The 18,733-nt window shown below is 30.0% G+C and overlaps 1 protein-coding gene across 1 annotated transcript; it reads right to left on the bottom strand.

Moving 5' to 3' along the window:
- Positions 1–1,672: 1,672 nt before the first annotated feature.
- Positions 1,673–17,780, bottom strand: LOC136986751 (uncharacterized). The gene is made up of 3 exons (XM_067284359.1): positions 17,651–17,780; positions 6,453–7,053; positions 1,673–2,282 (listed from the first exon to the last, which is right to left on the bottom strand). Exons 2-3 carry the CDS (start codon positions 6,912–6,914, stop codon positions 1,926–1,928), a joined length of 819 nt encoding a protein of 272 aa, XP_067140460.1. The 5' UTR covers positions 6,915–7,053; positions 17,651–17,780; the 3' UTR covers positions 1,673–1,925.
- Between the last annotated feature and the right edge of the window lie 953 nt (positions 17,781–18,733).

Consider the following 18,733-nt stretch of genomic DNA (forward strand, 5'->3'; position numbering starts at 1 on the left):
GGCAATAAATATAAAACACAAAGAAAATCTAATTTATAGAAATTCTATTGATGAATAAAGCTATAATAATAATAATAATAATTTCTTTTATCTTTCAAAGTTTTTCCCTTCAAATATATAATTTAAAATGCTGATAAATGTTTTTATTATTATTACATAATTCTTTAATTTTGAAATTCACTAATTTATATTAAAAATAAATTATTATTGTCAATTCATTATTAAATAAAAAAAAATCCTTAAACAGAATTAATTGATCATTTATCAGAATAACTATTCCTTATATGAATTCCCATATAAAGTTATCAAAGACTTTAGAGAAAGCTAGAATTTGAAACTTGTATTTCTAATTTATGCTACATTATTATTATTATTAATACCTAGTACTACATATATTGAATATATATTAAAATTTATTACAAATACAGTTTTTGTGGGAAGACTTATAGAAATTACAAATATAATGAAAATCATTCAAGACAATCATCATCTTGAATGTAAATGAGTTTTTAATAACTATTGCTTTATCTCACTTGATACATAATAGATACTAAGAAATTAAATAAAAGAATAAATATTTTTGAAAACAAATTATCGTGAAAGAGTTCATTTCTTTAATTCGATACTAACAATTTTGAAAAATTTTTCTAGGGTTTGATGATCATTTCACATTCTCAATTTTTATATTACTTATTAATGATTGATCGTATTAAAAAAGTAAGAAAAAATTGAATTTTACAATAATGACATAAGAATCAAATCATAATGAACAATGATTTCAAATAAAAATTCAGCACATCATCTTAAAATAATCGGTCCTAATTTTAAAAATACACATTAGGATCTCAATAATAAGTATTGCATGCTAAGGCTTATTTTCTTCACATCTGATTTCTTTATTGGTTTGCGATTTAAACCTATAAATAACAAATTTTAAGCATACATATTTTCTTCTGAGCATTTTTTTTATTTAAACAAGTGAAGCTATATCCAATAATTATTATTAGTTCCTTTGCACGAGAAACAATTTAATTTCAAAATAATTTTCTTCTTAATTTACTAAAAATTGAAATGATATGAAAATTATTATTATTATTTTATATATATATATATTACATCAAAAATTCATTTTAAATATATATGAAAAGTAAATAATCATTATGACCTCCTCACTTACTAATTCAACATCTAATAGAAATAAATTAAATAAAAATATTTCTTTATTATGAGGACAAAAGCTAGAGAAACTAAGAGGAGGAAAAAATATTAAAATAAGAAAGTCAAAACTTCAGCTTTTCCACTCTTAAGAATGTATAATGATGATAGAATGTATAAACATGCCAAAAATCTAATATTAATCCTCTGTAAATTATCCAATTAAAATAAATTTCAACTTAAAAATTTAATTATCAATAGTATTTGTCCTGATAATTGAAATCCTAATATAAAATACTCTTTATAACTTATTCAAAAATTGAAATCAGTAAGTGATTCCATATGAAATATGTATTTTAAAAATAAAATTATATAAGATCACTACATAAAATAAATAAATATTTATCTTGATTACAAAATTTCATAAATAAGTTTAAAACTATGAATCGCATTCGAAATAAAATCAAATCTTAAATATTTTACATCTCTAAGATATCAATATATAAACCTGGAAGAAAATTATATTATCTACACATTAATTATATATAATTATTACTTCAATTGATGTTGATTTGTACTTTGTTTAAATGAATATGAAAATTTATACATATATATAAAAATTTACTTAATACTTTGTATTATATATCTATCTAAATGTGATATTAAAAGATGAAAACATCTAACATTATTTACTATGAATAATTTCTAAGAAATCTATTCAAATAATGGAATTAAGTTAAATGACATAAAAAATATCACTCTTTCGTAAGCTACAAAATTTCAATTCCATGCTGCCATCGAAAATGATACTTCATTTCTTCCAGAAAAATACGATGCTCTCGATACATTTTCTCATAGGGATTTGTAATAAGAACAGTTGTCACAGGACACACACAACTATTTCTGGCATTTTTCTTTTTGTTTTCTTCCCATTTGCAATCTCGAAGTCCATATTCAACTTCTTGAAAAAGACGACGTGCTGTCCTTATATCATTACGAATTGCAAAAATGTCTGTTTTTACTTCTTCTAATTTCTGTCTGCTTTTTGTAACACATTCTTTTGATTTTGATAGTTGATCTTTTCCATTATTTGCTAAAAGCTGACTTCTTATTTGACTTTCTTTGATCTAAATTAAAAATATTTAAAATCTTTTAATTTTTATAACAGATATTCATAATTTTAACTTCAAAATTAACCTAAATTTCAATATTATTTTATTAAATTTATTAAAATAATTTGATAGTTACTATAAAGCATGTTAAAACTAATGTTTAAATATTTTGAAACTGAAATTTTGTAGAGGGGTTGCAACCCCTCTACAAAATTTAATGCCTGTTAAGGCTTCATATCCAGTCCATGGCTTTGATGATTTCTTTTCTAAAAATCAATGTTTCTGACATCTTGCAATAATTAAAACAGAAAAACATCAAGCTCCTAACTGTTTATGCCAGCTGTAAAGGCCTGGCAACAAAAGGACCTTTGTTAAAGCCTTTTCTTTTTAGTTTACAGATATATTTTGGTTTACCGAATAATAATAAATATGGCCCATGTCTAATATACATCTATTTGACTGGCCCTTTGCTGTATTTGAATTTGAGATCCCTGGTTTAAAAGATCATAAATGTTTTCAACTTAATCTACCTATAGATAAAAAAAAAATTAAATATTGACTACTACTTATTATGTGACGAAATTTTTTATGAAACTTTCTAAAATAATATAGAATTATTTTATAGCATCATACTATATCTATTTGTAATGATAATATACATGTAATGCAATATCAAAAGTGTCTAAAAAATTCATTATCTTAAATTTTATGAAAATTATGTTAATATAATAGTCGCCCATCAATATAAATTTATGTTCTCAACAAATGTTATTTAAACTATGGAAATTAAACCTGCATCAACCATTCCTTGACTTATCATTTTCCTGCATCTACTGGTCAGTTCTGATTCGCAAAAATTTTTTTTTAGAACTTGATCATCACAATCTACACATTATTTTGTGTTTCACAGATAATTATTTTATTATTTTTCAGTTTGATATTTATATAGTTTGCTATCAAATAAAATCAAAGATCATTTACCAAATTAATATAAGGTATAAAACTGTTACCTAAAAAAGAATGTTTGATATTGAGGATTAGCAGAATAAGAAAAAACACATGATAACAGATTTGTTTTGATCAATTCTTAAGTTATGGTTGAAAAAAGGAAGCTAGACAAATCAAGTTACATTGAAGCATTATAGGATTATTCATGATTAATTTTATGTCATCAGGGAATGTGTTATTACAGTTAAGTTGAGATTTGAGAGTTTATTTGAGTTTATTATTATTGTGCAAGTGGGGGCTTTCAAGTTAAATGCACTTTGACCTAAAAGATCCATTGTGCACCCCATGAAAAACATCACTTCAGAAGTCTTATCTCTTTAAAGAATGATCACTAAAGGAAAGCTGAGACATGTCAGAAAGAGAAAACAGAACAAAAAAACAGAAAAGAAGAACCCACAGGGTCTGTTTGTACACAGTCCCAAATAAGATGCAGCAAAGTACCCTCAGCAAATTCATAAAAGTTGATGAAAAAGTTTCAGTTGGCACAAATGCTTATGTGACCAAAACCAACCAAGAACTGAATGATTCCCATTAAAGGCTAAGAAATCCTTAGTTTGCCCAGAGAACAAGCTAGGCAAAAATGTCTTATTCTGATTTAAATCTGAATTTAACTTCCACTGCTTAAAATGGTTGGAAATTATCCAGTTTTTAACAGCTCTATAAAAAGTATTAGAAGAAATACTAAGAATTGTTTCAGGTTTTACAAAGGGGCATAAACTCTGCTTGGCCAGTAGCTCAGTACTTACATTACTAGTGATGTCCTGGCACCCACAAGAGAAAAACTATTGTGTGAAATGCAAACAGCACTCCCAAACAAGTGGCAAAGCAACCTGAAAAAAATCTATAAGGTCACTAATCCTGACCTTATATCTAATTTATTAGGTAATTTTTGGGTTTTAACTAACAAAATGGAACTTATTAACAACTAAATTTAACTTTCACAAAAAACTACAATAGTTAGTTTATGATTAGCAAGTTTCTATTATCAAAGTTTAATTAACACTAATGTGTTAAGTGATACAGCAATTAATTTTTAATGGAAATTAACTTTGAATGGAAGACTGTGGGTTTTTTTGCCCTTTTACAAAACAAACTCCTCAAAATAAGATAAAACTTCAAAAATGTAACAATCCAGAAAATAAAATAATGTTTGGGCTCAATTCCTCACATATCAAATGCCTTTAATGTAGCCTAACTGTCAGAAGCAATTTAGCCTTATTATGAGAACCTTTATATAAAATAGTGCAACACACCAAATAATAGCTAACAACTCCACTTGAAGCATAGTAGGGAACTTACTCAGTGTGACAAAAAATCACTATCTGACCATCCCCCATAAATGCCTGCTCCTGTGTAACTATTTAATTTTAAATCTCCAAAAACATACCTCTAAATCTTACAGGTATAGAAACTGCTGTCAAGTTTGTGTAGATCAATCATTTTCAAATTATTACTGTTTTACCTTAGATGTACACGAAACACAATAAAGTATGAAACTATCATTCAACGACTATGCCTTACATTCGTAATTATTTCACTATGAAAAGTCATGATATCAGGAATGTCAATGTCAATTAATTAAAGACCAACAACTGCCGAATTATCGGGCTAGCAAATGGCTATAGTAATATTAATAATTTAAGTTAATTTGGTACTAGAGTTAGGCGTTAGGCACCATCTCTTGCTAAATTTAATAATTAGAATTTTAATTATTAAATTTATTAAATTGTTTATTTATATATATACGCCTTGCCGGGGTTTGCGATGCCCAGTTGAGTGCCTTTGGGAGGACGTGGGCAATTATTGTGTCCCAAGCCGGCATTGTAATGACCGTCGATGGTCGTACAGTAATCTTATATCAACTGGAGGGAGAGATCGGACCGAAGGTCCGGGTAGCGTAACTGGTAACGTGTCTGCACGGATAGCAGAAGTTGCGGGTTCGAGTCCCGCTTCGGGCTGATTCTTTTCTTCCAGTTAGGCTTAAATTTATTTAAATTATTTAATTAAAATTCTAATTATTACATTTAGCAAGAGATGGCGCCTAACGCCTAACTCTAGTACCAAATTAACTTAAATTATTAATATTACTATAGCCATTTGCTAGCCCGATAATTCGGCAGTTGTTGGTCTTTATATATAACGGGTTAGTTAGTTGTTTATTTATTTATGTCAATTAATTGTTCAGACATCAAAAACTGTAATAGTGGTGGTCAAGAATTTTCATTACAGTAGAGTCGTTTATCCGAAAGCCAATCAACCGAAACGTTGGTTAACCGAAAGCTTTCCAATCAGACTGTGTCATGCTAAATCAAACGTTTTTGATACTAGATTAACTTCTAAAGTATAATTTTTTTGTTTTTATATTTTTCAATATATTTATTTTGTTTGTACAAAATAAAGAAATAATTTTTAATGATACAATAGCCTTGATTATTATAAAAATTTTCGTTAGGCTTAAAATTGACGAAAATTCAACACAAAGTGACACGCAACAGAGAAAAATTTCAACATCGGATAGGTTAATATATTTTTTCGTACATAATCAGTTATCCGAACAACCCCAGTCCCCAATTGATTCGGATAAACGACGCTCTACTGTATATACAATTTTGGTATCAGTGCCATGTCATTTTTAATAAAACAATATTTCAGTTTTCAAATAAATTCACAAGTAAAAATATTCTTTCTACAGAAGATATAGTTCCTGAAAAAATGAAGGACTAATTTTATCAAATTATTAAAATCTTTGGAATTCAAGATCCTTTTCATGTATTTCAGTAAATATTTTGAACCATCTGTCAGCTATATTAATGCTTTTTCTTCATTCAAATTTTTTCAAGTGTTTGGTTATTATTGTCTTTATTAGCTTCATTGATCAAATTTCATCTGTTTCTGTTTGTGTAATATATTCCTTAAATTTGTTGAACCTATTCTGTAAACTATATTTCATATTTCTTCCTCAATAGTATCTATTCAAAGCAAAATAAACATTTTCTAACAAATCTTGACATTAAAATACAAAATAATATGTTTAATATACAAACTAAAAAGCTAAGATTTTTGGTTTTCAAAAGACAGGACAAAAATTTTACTAAAACAATGGCCAGGAAAGAACAAAAAAAAAAAAAAGGTATGTATGGCCAGCCTAGTAAATAATAAAAGATGAGAAAAACTTACCAATTGAGCAACTGAAGTTTCGTTAGCTAATCGTTTCTTTGGTATAGGTGACTCACAAGGTAAATTATAAAATATTTTATCAGAACAATAGGTAGACTGTTCCCATAACTGATCATCACAAAGTAGATGGGTTTCCTCAAATTCTTCCCTTGGTTCATGGACATTTTTTTCCCAACATTCTGATTTATGATACTCTGCAATAAAAAATTTATCTCCATCGACACTATCGGCAGTTCTGAAACATAAAGGTTGTAAAACAGCAATAACACAATTATGTAAGAAATGTACAAATGTTGTGAAACTAGATTTTGAATCTGTTTCCTGTTGTGCATACTCTATTTGTCTGGAATCTTCAATACAGAAATCATAATGATTATGAGATAAAGGCTTATACCCATCTTTAGGTGAAGAAAGAACTGGAATATTAGTCTCTCTCTGTGGAACTGTTGTTATAGTAGGCATTTCTTAAAAATTATTTAAAGGAATAAAATATTCACAACCATATTAATATTGCATTTTATAAATATAAAATTTTCAGTTCATCAATGATGTTGACAAATCTTGTTCCTTAATCTTCTTTCAGTGGAATGTGAAAAATAATCTGAAATTTAATATACATGTAATTAAATTATTTTTCAATATATGAAAAAAGGTTTCATTGTAAATATTATTTAAATATAGTGAAACCTGGTTAACTTGAACATACCATATTTTATAGCATATAAAGATACACAACCATATAACATGTATGGTACCTCCAGCACAAATATTTAGAAAAAAGTAATGTGTTTAAGCCATCCTGAGATTTTAGCACTTGGTGCCAATTTTTTTTAAACTGTATTTTGATTTTAAAATAATAATAAAATTAGAACACACTTTTATTTATCAGGGAAGAACTGGAGTCTAAAAGAAGTCATTTACCATTAAAATATTCTACATGAATACATGTAAAAGCAGCTTAGCTGTAACAAAAACAATTAATTATAATATGTTTACTTAAATAATATTTTTATTCAATGGTTCGACTAGGTAGAAGTTACCTGTAGTGTACTAAATGTCATTTGGTAAATTCATTAGCCTACAGAAGATTGCCCCTTCACATATAAGATGAAGGACAATTTTTTTGGGCCTTTTTTTCCTAAAAAAGTTGCATCTTACATGTCATAAAATATAGCAGTTATCTGAATTCACTTTTACTCAAAGTTTTCTCTACAACTTTAATATAGGAATTTACATGTTACTTTGAATAAAGAATCAACACACACCAGAGTAATATACAAATAATCCTTCAAAAAAACCTTTAACTGGCGTGACTTCCGACCTGCTAATACAGATTTTATTCATATAAAAAATACATAAACCTTCTTTATAAGAAACCGATCATTACGTAATGACTTTAGTTTTCAAATCTGGCTTGCATGTGATTCTCGTTGGATTTTGAAGTTCACTATTTGAAATTTCGTTCCAAAAACGGCTGGTCTTCATTATAACAGATCATTACAAACGAAACATAGCTTGAAGAAGGACCCAGGAGGGATCTGAAAACATTAGCTTAGACAATTAATCATACCTCATGCCAGTTAAAGGTTTTTTTCAAAGGATTATTTGTATGTTATTTTGACTTGGATAATACAAAATTGGGGTATATTTTAAATCAAACTGAAAATTTATCCTGTAATTTTTTTCAAATACATTTACCAGTACATTCATGTGTATTCTACACTGTGAGATCATGCACATGACAATAAAAACAAATAACACTGATGAAGTTGTTTATCTGCCAATAAGTATGTCAATGTCATTCATCTCAACTGGCAATGACAGCCGGATCAGTTGGCTTGTTTTCCACAAGCCAACTCATCCGGCTGCCAAATGTCTAGCATCAAAGTGGTGGATTTCATGATATATGAGGACAAAATAGTCACCGAGTAGATGATGGTAAATCAGCTGCTTAAAAAAAAAAAAACAATTTGAGAAGTAGAGAAGGGATTAAAAAAAAGCAAACAATAAGATAGTCAAAGATTTCAGAGGGTTGTTTGCAACAATGGCCATGTAATTAATTAAAAAACTGAAATAAAATCAAAAGTGTCACAGAATCTGATTCAAATGCAAGAGGAAATATGTTTGCAGACCTACTAACTGCATTTATATACCAAATATTGAATTCTGCAGGTAAAGATGATAGTAGGAACTTACAACTTCATTTGGAAAGAAATACCTTGGTAACCTGAAACTTTTTAACACAAAGATGCAATATTTTGACTCTGAGCATTTCAAATTAACCAGGTTCCACTGTAATATTTTTTAATCTGTGTGTTTCTAATTCAAAAAACAAAAAATAAAACATTCTAGTGATTTAAAACTGAATATCAGAAATTACAAAACAAAAATAAGTATTGGAAAATATTATGTGATTGTTATAATTTCATGTATTCAAAATTTCAAATATTTATATATTTATCAAAATTTACGAACAATATATAAAAAATACAGAAGACAAAACGTTTACACTTCTGCCCTGTCCATTTTTGTATCTTCAGTAAATATTGTAAATATAAATTTTTGTATCTTTTGTAAATATAACATCTGCCATTTTAAATCAATTATAAATAAGTTTATAATTCTTTTTGAGTTTTTTAATTCTAAAAGGCCAGACACCAAATTTTTTAGTTAAAAAAATCATATGATGATCTATCTCAGGAAATGGAGTACTTTTTCATAAAAAAATATAAATAAATGATTAGAAAACCAAAGGGAAAGTAGGGCCTAACAAAAAATAAAACTTTTATATAACATCATTAATAAAAATTATAATTTTTCTGATTAATGAAGAACACGATACTACAGATAACCCTGAATATTTGCAGTTTCAGATAATGAAGATCTGTCAAAAGTTCAACATTGCCAACTTTGCTCTTATTCAGATAGTTTAATTGGGCTGCAATTTGAAAAAATTGTAGAACTAATGCCACTGTCACTGTCTGCCTGTCTCTTTCCTTAACTATAAGAACATAGAGAGATGAAAGACAAGACCAGATATGGAAACTTTAAGAGCAGAAGGTCCTGATTAACTATATATGAACTTTCAATGCAAACTGAAAGGCACATTATTTCAATTCAAAAATTTTTCCCTGAAAGGTGTTAGCTAGATGACCAGCAGAACTCTATTGTTAAAGGAAAAGTATGATGTACAGGGGCAAGCCACTACTAATTTGAGGTGGAGAGCATTTAAATTAAATAAATTAAAAGTAAGATTAAAAACTGCAGCCCAGCATTGTACAGATGTCACAATAAATAATTGCTCATTTCCATTTTCACATTTAAATTCTGCAAACATTTCTGTTTTAATTCTTCAGCTTTTATGGAAAAATTTATAAAAGAGAAGAGAAGGCTGCAACTGTGCTGGCAATACTTGATAAATGTTTTGCTCGATTTTTAAACTTTTTTACTTCATTTTTTCAATTAATTTTTTATGTTATTTTCCAATTTGTTTCAATTTTTGTGTGCAATTATACTGTACATGCATCTAATCTATTTAATTAACAATTCTTCAATATATATTTTTAAAATTTGATTTCTTTATTCTTATACTTTGCCCAAGTGAATATAATTGTAAAAATAACAATTTCAGACAGCTTGTTAATGACTTACGTCACAAATTAATTTATTTCCTGTTGATTGTTAACTTCGATATTTCAATTTCAATATATGCACTACACTTGGACTTTTGGAATCAATTAACCATTAACCACATATATTGAAAGTTACCTGTATGGATTTTATATTATGCATAATTTTAAAGCATAAAGCAATTTTAAAACTCATTTAAAGAATGAAGAACACTATGCTTAGAATCATGTGCTTTCTATCTAAAAAATATGTAATGAGAATGTTCATAATGGCAGTTTCAAAATTTTGTTAAAAAAATATTTTTTGCAGTTTCTCCTTAATATATATGCTTTTCTTGGCAGACAACTATATGTTTTGTCCAAATCTAAGGGGGAGGATAAAACAGTTTTGTGACAAGTTAGGATAGGAAGGAGTAAAAATAGAGGAAGATCTAGGAAGAAAAAGGAAAGAAAAGAAAGGTGACAAGTTGATTTGGGTATGTTATGGCTGGTGCAGGTGACCAGACAGTTTAAATTTTGACCTTCCACAATTGATTGTGATAAAGAAAAAAAGAAGAGAAAAATTTACGCAAGATGCAAAAACAAAATGATATACAAAACTTTTAATGAGTGTAATACCCAAAGTCAAAAGATCTAAAGTTGGTGATTTTTTGTTTATCTTGCAGCTAATACAGTTCTACTTATTAATTTTTATAATTTTATTTAATTAATCAAAAAGAAATAAAAATATTTATTTTCATAGAACCCTTATGAATTTTCATAAATATATTGATTGCTTTTAGATAAAAGTATTAATCCAAACAATCACCTTATCATGATGCTCTTTTGGTAATCTCTCTCACAAGATAAAACTAAGTATTGCTTGGCAAAGCCTACTAGTGCCAATCATCCATTATGAGATAACATTTGATTACAAAAGGAAACTGTACTAATCTGACTCTTACCAACACAACTATTGACCATGTTCATTCTAAGAATATCACAAAGTATGGGAGTGAAAACCCCAACTAAAACAGCCAATTACAAGTTAATCAACCTACCAAATACAATTTTTGGATAAAACGTTTAATACTCTCCACCTATAATATATGTATTCTCCTGAAATGTGGAAAACGTTTTGAATTAACCAAAAGTGCAGAACCAATAATTTAAATTCAATATGGATATAAGAACATTAACGACAATCATCAAATAAATACAACCTTCAAACCTGTTACTGGTGTGTTCTCCCATGACGACAAAAAATGGAAAAAATAAAACGAAAAATAGTTTGTTACTAATGTTTTCGAACCTAACTGGTTCTTTCTCAGGTAATGGTGAATTCCTGATAGAATGCAGATCGAATAACAAAATTTGAAACTCGAACACGTGCTTCTCGTTTACATCATCTTGGGCATGCGCTCTCCCGTGATTGATGTTCTTTATAGATTTTTGTCCATAAGCGCCTGCCACACTACTGATAGTTATCTCTTCCTTGTGATTGATGCAATTATTATTATCTCTGAAGCTAGCTATGTAGACGCACATGGCCTCTAACCACTTGAGGTGGTGTGCATGTTGTGTGGTGCAGATAACTCTCGCCTGATTAAAATCCGGCTGTATGTCTGGATCCAAGGCATAAATGGCCAGAGCAGTGGTGGTCTTCTGATTCTGTATATCAGCTAAGAGTTCTTTCAATCTAACTCCGAAGGAGTGCTTCATAAAGCTTATGTAGACTAGGTTTCTGTCGCATCTATGATCCTTAATCAGGATGCTGTATACACTGGGGAGTCTTTCCCGGTCAGGATGGTCCTTTGTTATGTAAGATGTTAAATACAGATGCACATCTTCTATAAGTGAAGTGAAGTGAATGTGGCTCTTTTTAGTTATCTTGGTATACAGTGATTCGAGATATGGGTTGTATGTGACCGGAATTATTTTATCATTCTCGAGTTGGTCTTCGCCCTGGGAATGGAATTGGGCAGGAATTTGGTATTGGTGGAATTTGTCGATCAACCTGTGGGCTAGTTTGTGGTATCCATGGTCCTTGGTGATGCATTGCATATGTTTCAGCTCGGCCTGGAGAGCTTGTAGCGTAGACGAATGTGTGTGCACTCTCTTAATTAAGGCGTTAAAGGCTGCAACTTTATACTGTGGTGGGTCACATGAGCCCGCAAGTATGTACAGGTATTAAGTTCAATCAGTTCAATCATCATTGAACTGAACAAATGCTTGAATTAATATCACATACACCCGATGATGCTTAAATTCAAGAGAGACGTTTCTGCAATTTTGGAAACATGACAATCGCTTCTTGAGAGTTCTAAGCTGTGCAATAAAGATTGCAAAACTTGCCAATAAAATGTCTGCAAATTTTAAGTTGACTTAAATTAGATTAAAACTAAGGTTATGGTATATACATGTGGTTCATTCAAATTCCAATTAAAAGTAAACTAACGAGTTGCTCATCTTTCCCGTCAACACTTGAAATTTTGGTTCCACCATCCGTTATCGTATTTTATTTTTGTATAAATTTTTGTTGTAAATTTCCACATAGTGTGTTATAAGTGTAATCTAACCACAAAATACCATATGACAATTAGTTTATAATTAGTGATTATGGCATTCATTGAAATTGGCCCACTTGTTCCACTCATGTGCCAAACTTTCATTCATGCCATAATCGCCTATATTATAAACTAATTGCATAATATACTATTTAAAATGTGTTATATCGGGCACTCAGTGTGATAAATCCTTACGTATGATAACCTTTATCATTATATAGCAGTTCTTACCCATTTTCACCAAATTCAAGAATTAGGTTCCTTCTCTTCCGAAGCTAACCAGTTTCGAATTTTTAGATGGGTCTAAAAATATGTTTGATTTCCCACAAAAATGTAAAAAAACCACATATACAATAGTACAGCAGAAGTCAAGTTCTTCAGGGTAATCCTTCGCAAAGGAAATTTCCAAAAATCCTTTCTTAACGTACATTCTCATGACATGTACCAAATTTCAACCTTTAACTCCTAACTGTTTGGTCCTTGCACTTATTATTAATGTAATAAATAGAGATTATATTATAATATTCATTTCTAACTTTGAAAGAATTAAAACAATCATTTTTGCATTAGAAATTTACAATTCACATTATAATAGGAATATTTCTTAATTAATGCAAGTTCTGTTTTCACAGAATTTGCTCACTTTTTTTTGAAGAATGGATAACTTCAAAGAATTGAAGAAGTGGCACGCCTTGGGCCATGCAGAGACCAAAAATGGCGCCTCATCTTTGCCTTGTTTAATACAGGTGTTTCCGAAAGATGCGGAGGAGGAGTTGCATACACCCAACATCAAATCAGGTGTATGCAACTCCTCCTCTACATTGATGTATATCACAATAGATTAAACCAAGAATCTGGGAAATTAAATAATCCTATTTGAGCAAACAAAAAAACCACCTTCCTTACTTTTTCCAGCAAAAATTTTTTATTGTAACACAAATGTTTTTGGCCTCATTTCAGGTTTCAGATTGTATCAAACCTAGAAGTATAAGAAAGTTCCAGCTTTTGAGGAATCTTTAAATGATCCTATTCTTACCAATAAATTAAAAATAATCAATAATCAAGAGCTCTCAAAATCAATAAAGATATATCAGTAGAAACAAAATCTATACAAAACAAAACCTATGAACCCAAAATCCAAAAGAAACCTATCAAATAGCTGAACTGAGCACCAAGAAAAGAAAACCAAAGTGAATCGGAATTAAAGATAAAACCAAATGAAAACAAAAAAAAAAACTTCTATAATGAAAAAATAACCTCCTGAACAACAAAAATAATTCTAACAATGCTCCACCAATAATTGATGTACAAGATGCAGTCGAAAAGTTCAGGACTGGTGACATGGTGCTACCATCAACCACATGCTGAACTTGCACAAACTAGGCTGTGTAACAGACATTATTTAGCTACCTGCCAAATTTTGCACTCTTATTGTATAGAGTTTTTGTTTCTTGCTATTTAGATTAGATCAGAGTTTTTGTCAATTTGCAATATTCATTGCTTTGTTAAATGAATTTTTTAAAGAACAGCAAATATATGTGTGTAATTTTGTTTTAAACTTTCCAAGACTGCAACAGAAACAAAAGTAATTACAAGAGACAAAACATGGATTTATGGCTATGACTCAATGAAAAATCACCCAAACCAAAGAAAGCATCCCAGGTGAAGTGCAATCTGAAGAGTGTGCTCATTGTTTTTTTCAATAGGGAGAGAAATTCTTTGAGAATTTGTTCCACAAGCTCAAACTAAGAATCACAATTTTTATATCAATGTTTTAAGGTGCATTCATGAAAATGTCAAATAAAAAAGACCAGATCTTTGACAAGCTCAAAATTAGTTGGTGCATTATGACATCGTCCCTGCTCACACAGCTACCACTATTCAACAGTTTCTTGCCGAAAATAAAATGACCATGGTTCCCCACCCTCTTTATTCACCATACTTGGCACTATGTGATTTTTTTTCTATTTCCACAGCAGAAAAAAATGCTAAAAAGACAGGGATTTGAGAGCATTGATGGCATTCAAACAGAATTGCAGTGAGTGCTTAACATCACACAAAAAGTTCCAAGAATTTTTGAAAATTGGGAAAAGCTCTGGAATCTATGTATAGCTGCAGAAGAAACTTATTTTGAAAGTGACAACTCTCAATAAATTAACATGTATGTAAGATATTTTTTATTGGACCAGTTCCAGAACTTTTTGACTACACCTTGTACAGTACATGCTGAACAGCAAATTCTCAGCAGTCCTATCATCAGACAAGTTTTTTTTAAAGCATTAAATTAGCAAAAAGACAACAGGCCCAAGTATAAATAGTGTCACTGTTAAAATCATCAAATATGGAGAAACACTATATCGAACCAATATTCTTAACATCTGTAACATTGCACTAGAACAAAAAACTTATATTGGATGATTAAGCCTTGTTTCCATTACAATGGAAACAAGGCTTAATCATCCAATTAAAAACATCAGCAATGAGTTGCTTAACTTTCCCTGCAACATTTAAAATTTTGGTGATGCTATTATGATACTTCATTGAAAAACTTTATATTTTTAACTATTACAAAATGGTAAAAAGCTTAATTTTGAGAATAGGGATGGATTTTATAAAAAATTGTAAATGCTAATAACAAGTAAAATTGTCATTAAGTCCAACCCTACTCAAGATATGATGCATGACCCCCCTTTATCTCCCATCCTGTCAATCTTTAATGTCCAAAATTTAATAGCATCAATCCCCCAATACACAAACCTCTCTGCAAACTTTCAGAAATTTTTGACAAAAAGCACAAGAGTTATTAAGGCTCGAAGAAGTAAACAAAATTGTGTCCCACACACAAACATCCATACATACAGAAAAACTCCCCAAATTTTTTTCATTTCTCAAAGTTTCAAAGTTCACAAATATGATTACCATATTTTCCAAATACATCTCACTAACCTTGTATAGCTTTGCAGGTAAAAACTCAGAACGTATCACTAACATTTTCGACACACTTTTTAGGGTCTTCTTCAGGTGTTCTATAAATATTTTCTGGTTTTATTCTAATTTTCAAATTTGCAGTTTCCGATATTTTCTATCCTCCAATATTTTTCCTCTGTTATATACAACAGAGTTGGGAAAGTAAAAAGAAATCCACAATTAGACCCAAAACTACAGAGACATCATACTTCTACCAACCTCTCTTAAAATCTACCACAGAATGCTGTTAAATCAAATCAAGTCCTATATTGTGGCTGTACGCCTTTTATTTCTGTATAGTTTTAGGTTTAATTTGTATTCTATTTCTATAAATTTATCCTTCCTTCCAATTTTCTTTGTCCCTTTGTCTCGAACTTACGAGAACTCGGACTTACCCCTAGCCCACCAGGAGGTAAGGGAGAGACAATAGACGGCAACGAGCCTGGAGGGGAAAAAGAGATTCGAGTGGACATTCTTGGGCCAGACACAAGGGTTGACGGCCGTGTGGCAGCAGAGCTTGTGAGTAGAATCCGACAAGACTGTAAGAAAGGAGACCAAAGAAAACAGATCAAGAAGAAAGTGTATTGATATATCGGAAGAAGAACCCTCAGACAGCCGATTTGCAAGAAAACATAACATTCAAGACTCGGAAGTCAAGGCGAAGCAATACTGGGACTACTTGCCGATAAAATTGGGTACCCCTATCCTATTACTCTTCTTACTTCCCCTTCTTCTATCTACCTTCTATTAGATTAAGTTAGATTAAGAATCGTGTGAGAGACTATTAGATACGAATCATTGTCGGTTTGGAGTTGAGATAAGACCAACTACCTAGATTGCCTGTAACACCGAAACCATCATCGAGGACAATTGTAAATGAGTAAAAGAACAGCAGGAATCCAAAAAAATCTATATATATATATATATCTACATATATCGCGAAATTAAATTTGTTTTTATCGGTAAACACGTGAATGTGTTTTTCCTTTCGCATTGTACTTATAACAATATCATGTCACAAGCCGCCATCCTGGAACCATAGGTAACATTAACCATGTTACCTATGGTTCCAAGATGGCAGCTCGTCTGATTCCAGCAAGGAAACAGTGGGGACGCACGTTCTAACCTAACCTAACCTATTCTAATAAATTACCTTTATTCGAATAATTTGGTTGGCAATAATTATGGTAATTTATTAGAATAAGTTAGGTTATGTTAGAACGTGCATCCCCACTGTTTCAGAGAAAAGCCGCCATGTTCACTACCATAGGTAACATTAACCAAAAAATCTTATATCATGTAATATAAGCAAATAGGAAATTTATTTGTAAAGTAGTTTTGTTAAAATTTATTTATTTAGTATAATTAAAAATAGCATAGTTGAAATCCTAATACAGTAGTTGAAGATATGTTTAATGATAGACTATGTAGTGTTTTGATGTCTACTGAACAAACATTTGTTGAACATATGGCATTTGATCCAAAGGCAACATCTCTTCAAATTGAAGCTGTCAGGTTATCAAATCTTCTTTTGATTAGCTTATTAATATCAGAATTTACCAATATTAAAAAATGGAAGCAATGAGAGAGACAGAAAATCTTTCAAATTACTTTTTTATGATTTTGAATCCAAAAACTAATTTAAAATTTGAGATATTTGTTTCAAGGCAATATCCTTTAACCACATTACTATAAATACAATGTTTTATATTATATCGTATAGCTAATCGTTATATATTTAACATTTTATGGTATTATGTGTTATAAACCGATAAATTCTGTTTAAAAGAGAAATTATTTTAATTAATGCAGTCCGAAAGACGGAATAAATTATTTCTGCATCCATCTAAACTGCGCAAATAATAAAATGAAAGTAAATATTATTACTTTCCATTTATAAGATACTAAATATTACCGATTGTTTTTAGATGAGTATCAGAATATTTTATATATTTTTTACATCAGTTTTTAAGGTATGAATTTATGAATTCCCGTCATTATATAACGTTTAAACCTAATTTATAATTTAGCACATAAGAAAAGTTGAATCAATTACCTTCCGAGAACCGTAACGAATATAGGTGATCACAATAGCCAAACATTTGAAATAATAATAAATAAATAAAACAATCACGACCATAACTAGTACTTCACCCACGCCTCCATTTTCAGTTTTGTTGTCTAAGTTTTTTCTCTGTTAAACGCTAGAGGCAGCATTAAGAGATGAGAACTTATCTTACTCGTATAAAATTTAGATTTTGTACTTTGAATGATTACTTTTTATTATATCTTATTTAATAATTATTATTAATTCACATAAATAATTTACGAAGTTGTCTTATTAATATCGTATGAAATTTAAACACCAGTTTCGAAATCGATAAAAATTATCTCAGAAAGTAACGTTTTATTATATAAAATAACAAATAAATTAGAGAAATTTGTTTCTGGGAAATAGAATACAATTAAAAAAAAACCCGTTAAAGTAGATGAACGAGTGGCAGAGCTGTTAGTATGGCAATCTGCCGTTCTAGGAACCCGGGATCGAATCCTGACGGGTCGGAAAATGTCAGGAATTTTTCAGGGGTGATGCGTCCGGACATTTCCCACTGCCCGACATTCCACGATGAGGTTAATTAAAAAGGTCATCTTAGTGCTCAAAGGAGATATTACATTTGTGGCCAAAAAAAGGAAATGTGACTCATTCACTCATTCCATTCTACCATCCAGGATCGGTCCCCTGATCCTCCTCTCTCCTTATAAACGACCATGGAACGACGAAGTCATTGTCTTTGGTGGCCTATCCATAAATTATGTCCGCATTTTTCTTGAAATTGTTATTCTTCCTCCCTCCATTGTCCCAGTTTGTCCAAGTTTCCGTAATCCCCATCTCTCTTCGAACGTCGAAAAAAACTCAATCTCCTCAAAATCTTAACCACTTTAATGTATAACTGAATAATAAAATGTATGAACTGTATAAAATTTAATGAAATAAAACGGACGTCCATTGAAGTTCAACCCTCCCCTCCCCTTTGTTTGAATTTGTCCGACTTGTCATAACCCCCTCCCTCCCTTCTAGTGTGGACGTCATTTATGGACAGTCTCTTATAGGATAAAAAAGAAAATTAAAAATATAATT

Source organism: Centruroides vittatus, unplaced genomic scaffold (genome assembly GCF_030686945.1).
Source record: "Centruroides vittatus isolate TY-2023 unplaced genomic scaffold, ASM3068694v2 scaffold_1167, whole genome shotgun sequence".
NCBI classification, from domain to species: Eukaryota; Metazoa; Arthropoda; class Arachnida; order Scorpiones; family Buthidae; genus Centruroides; species Centruroides vittatus.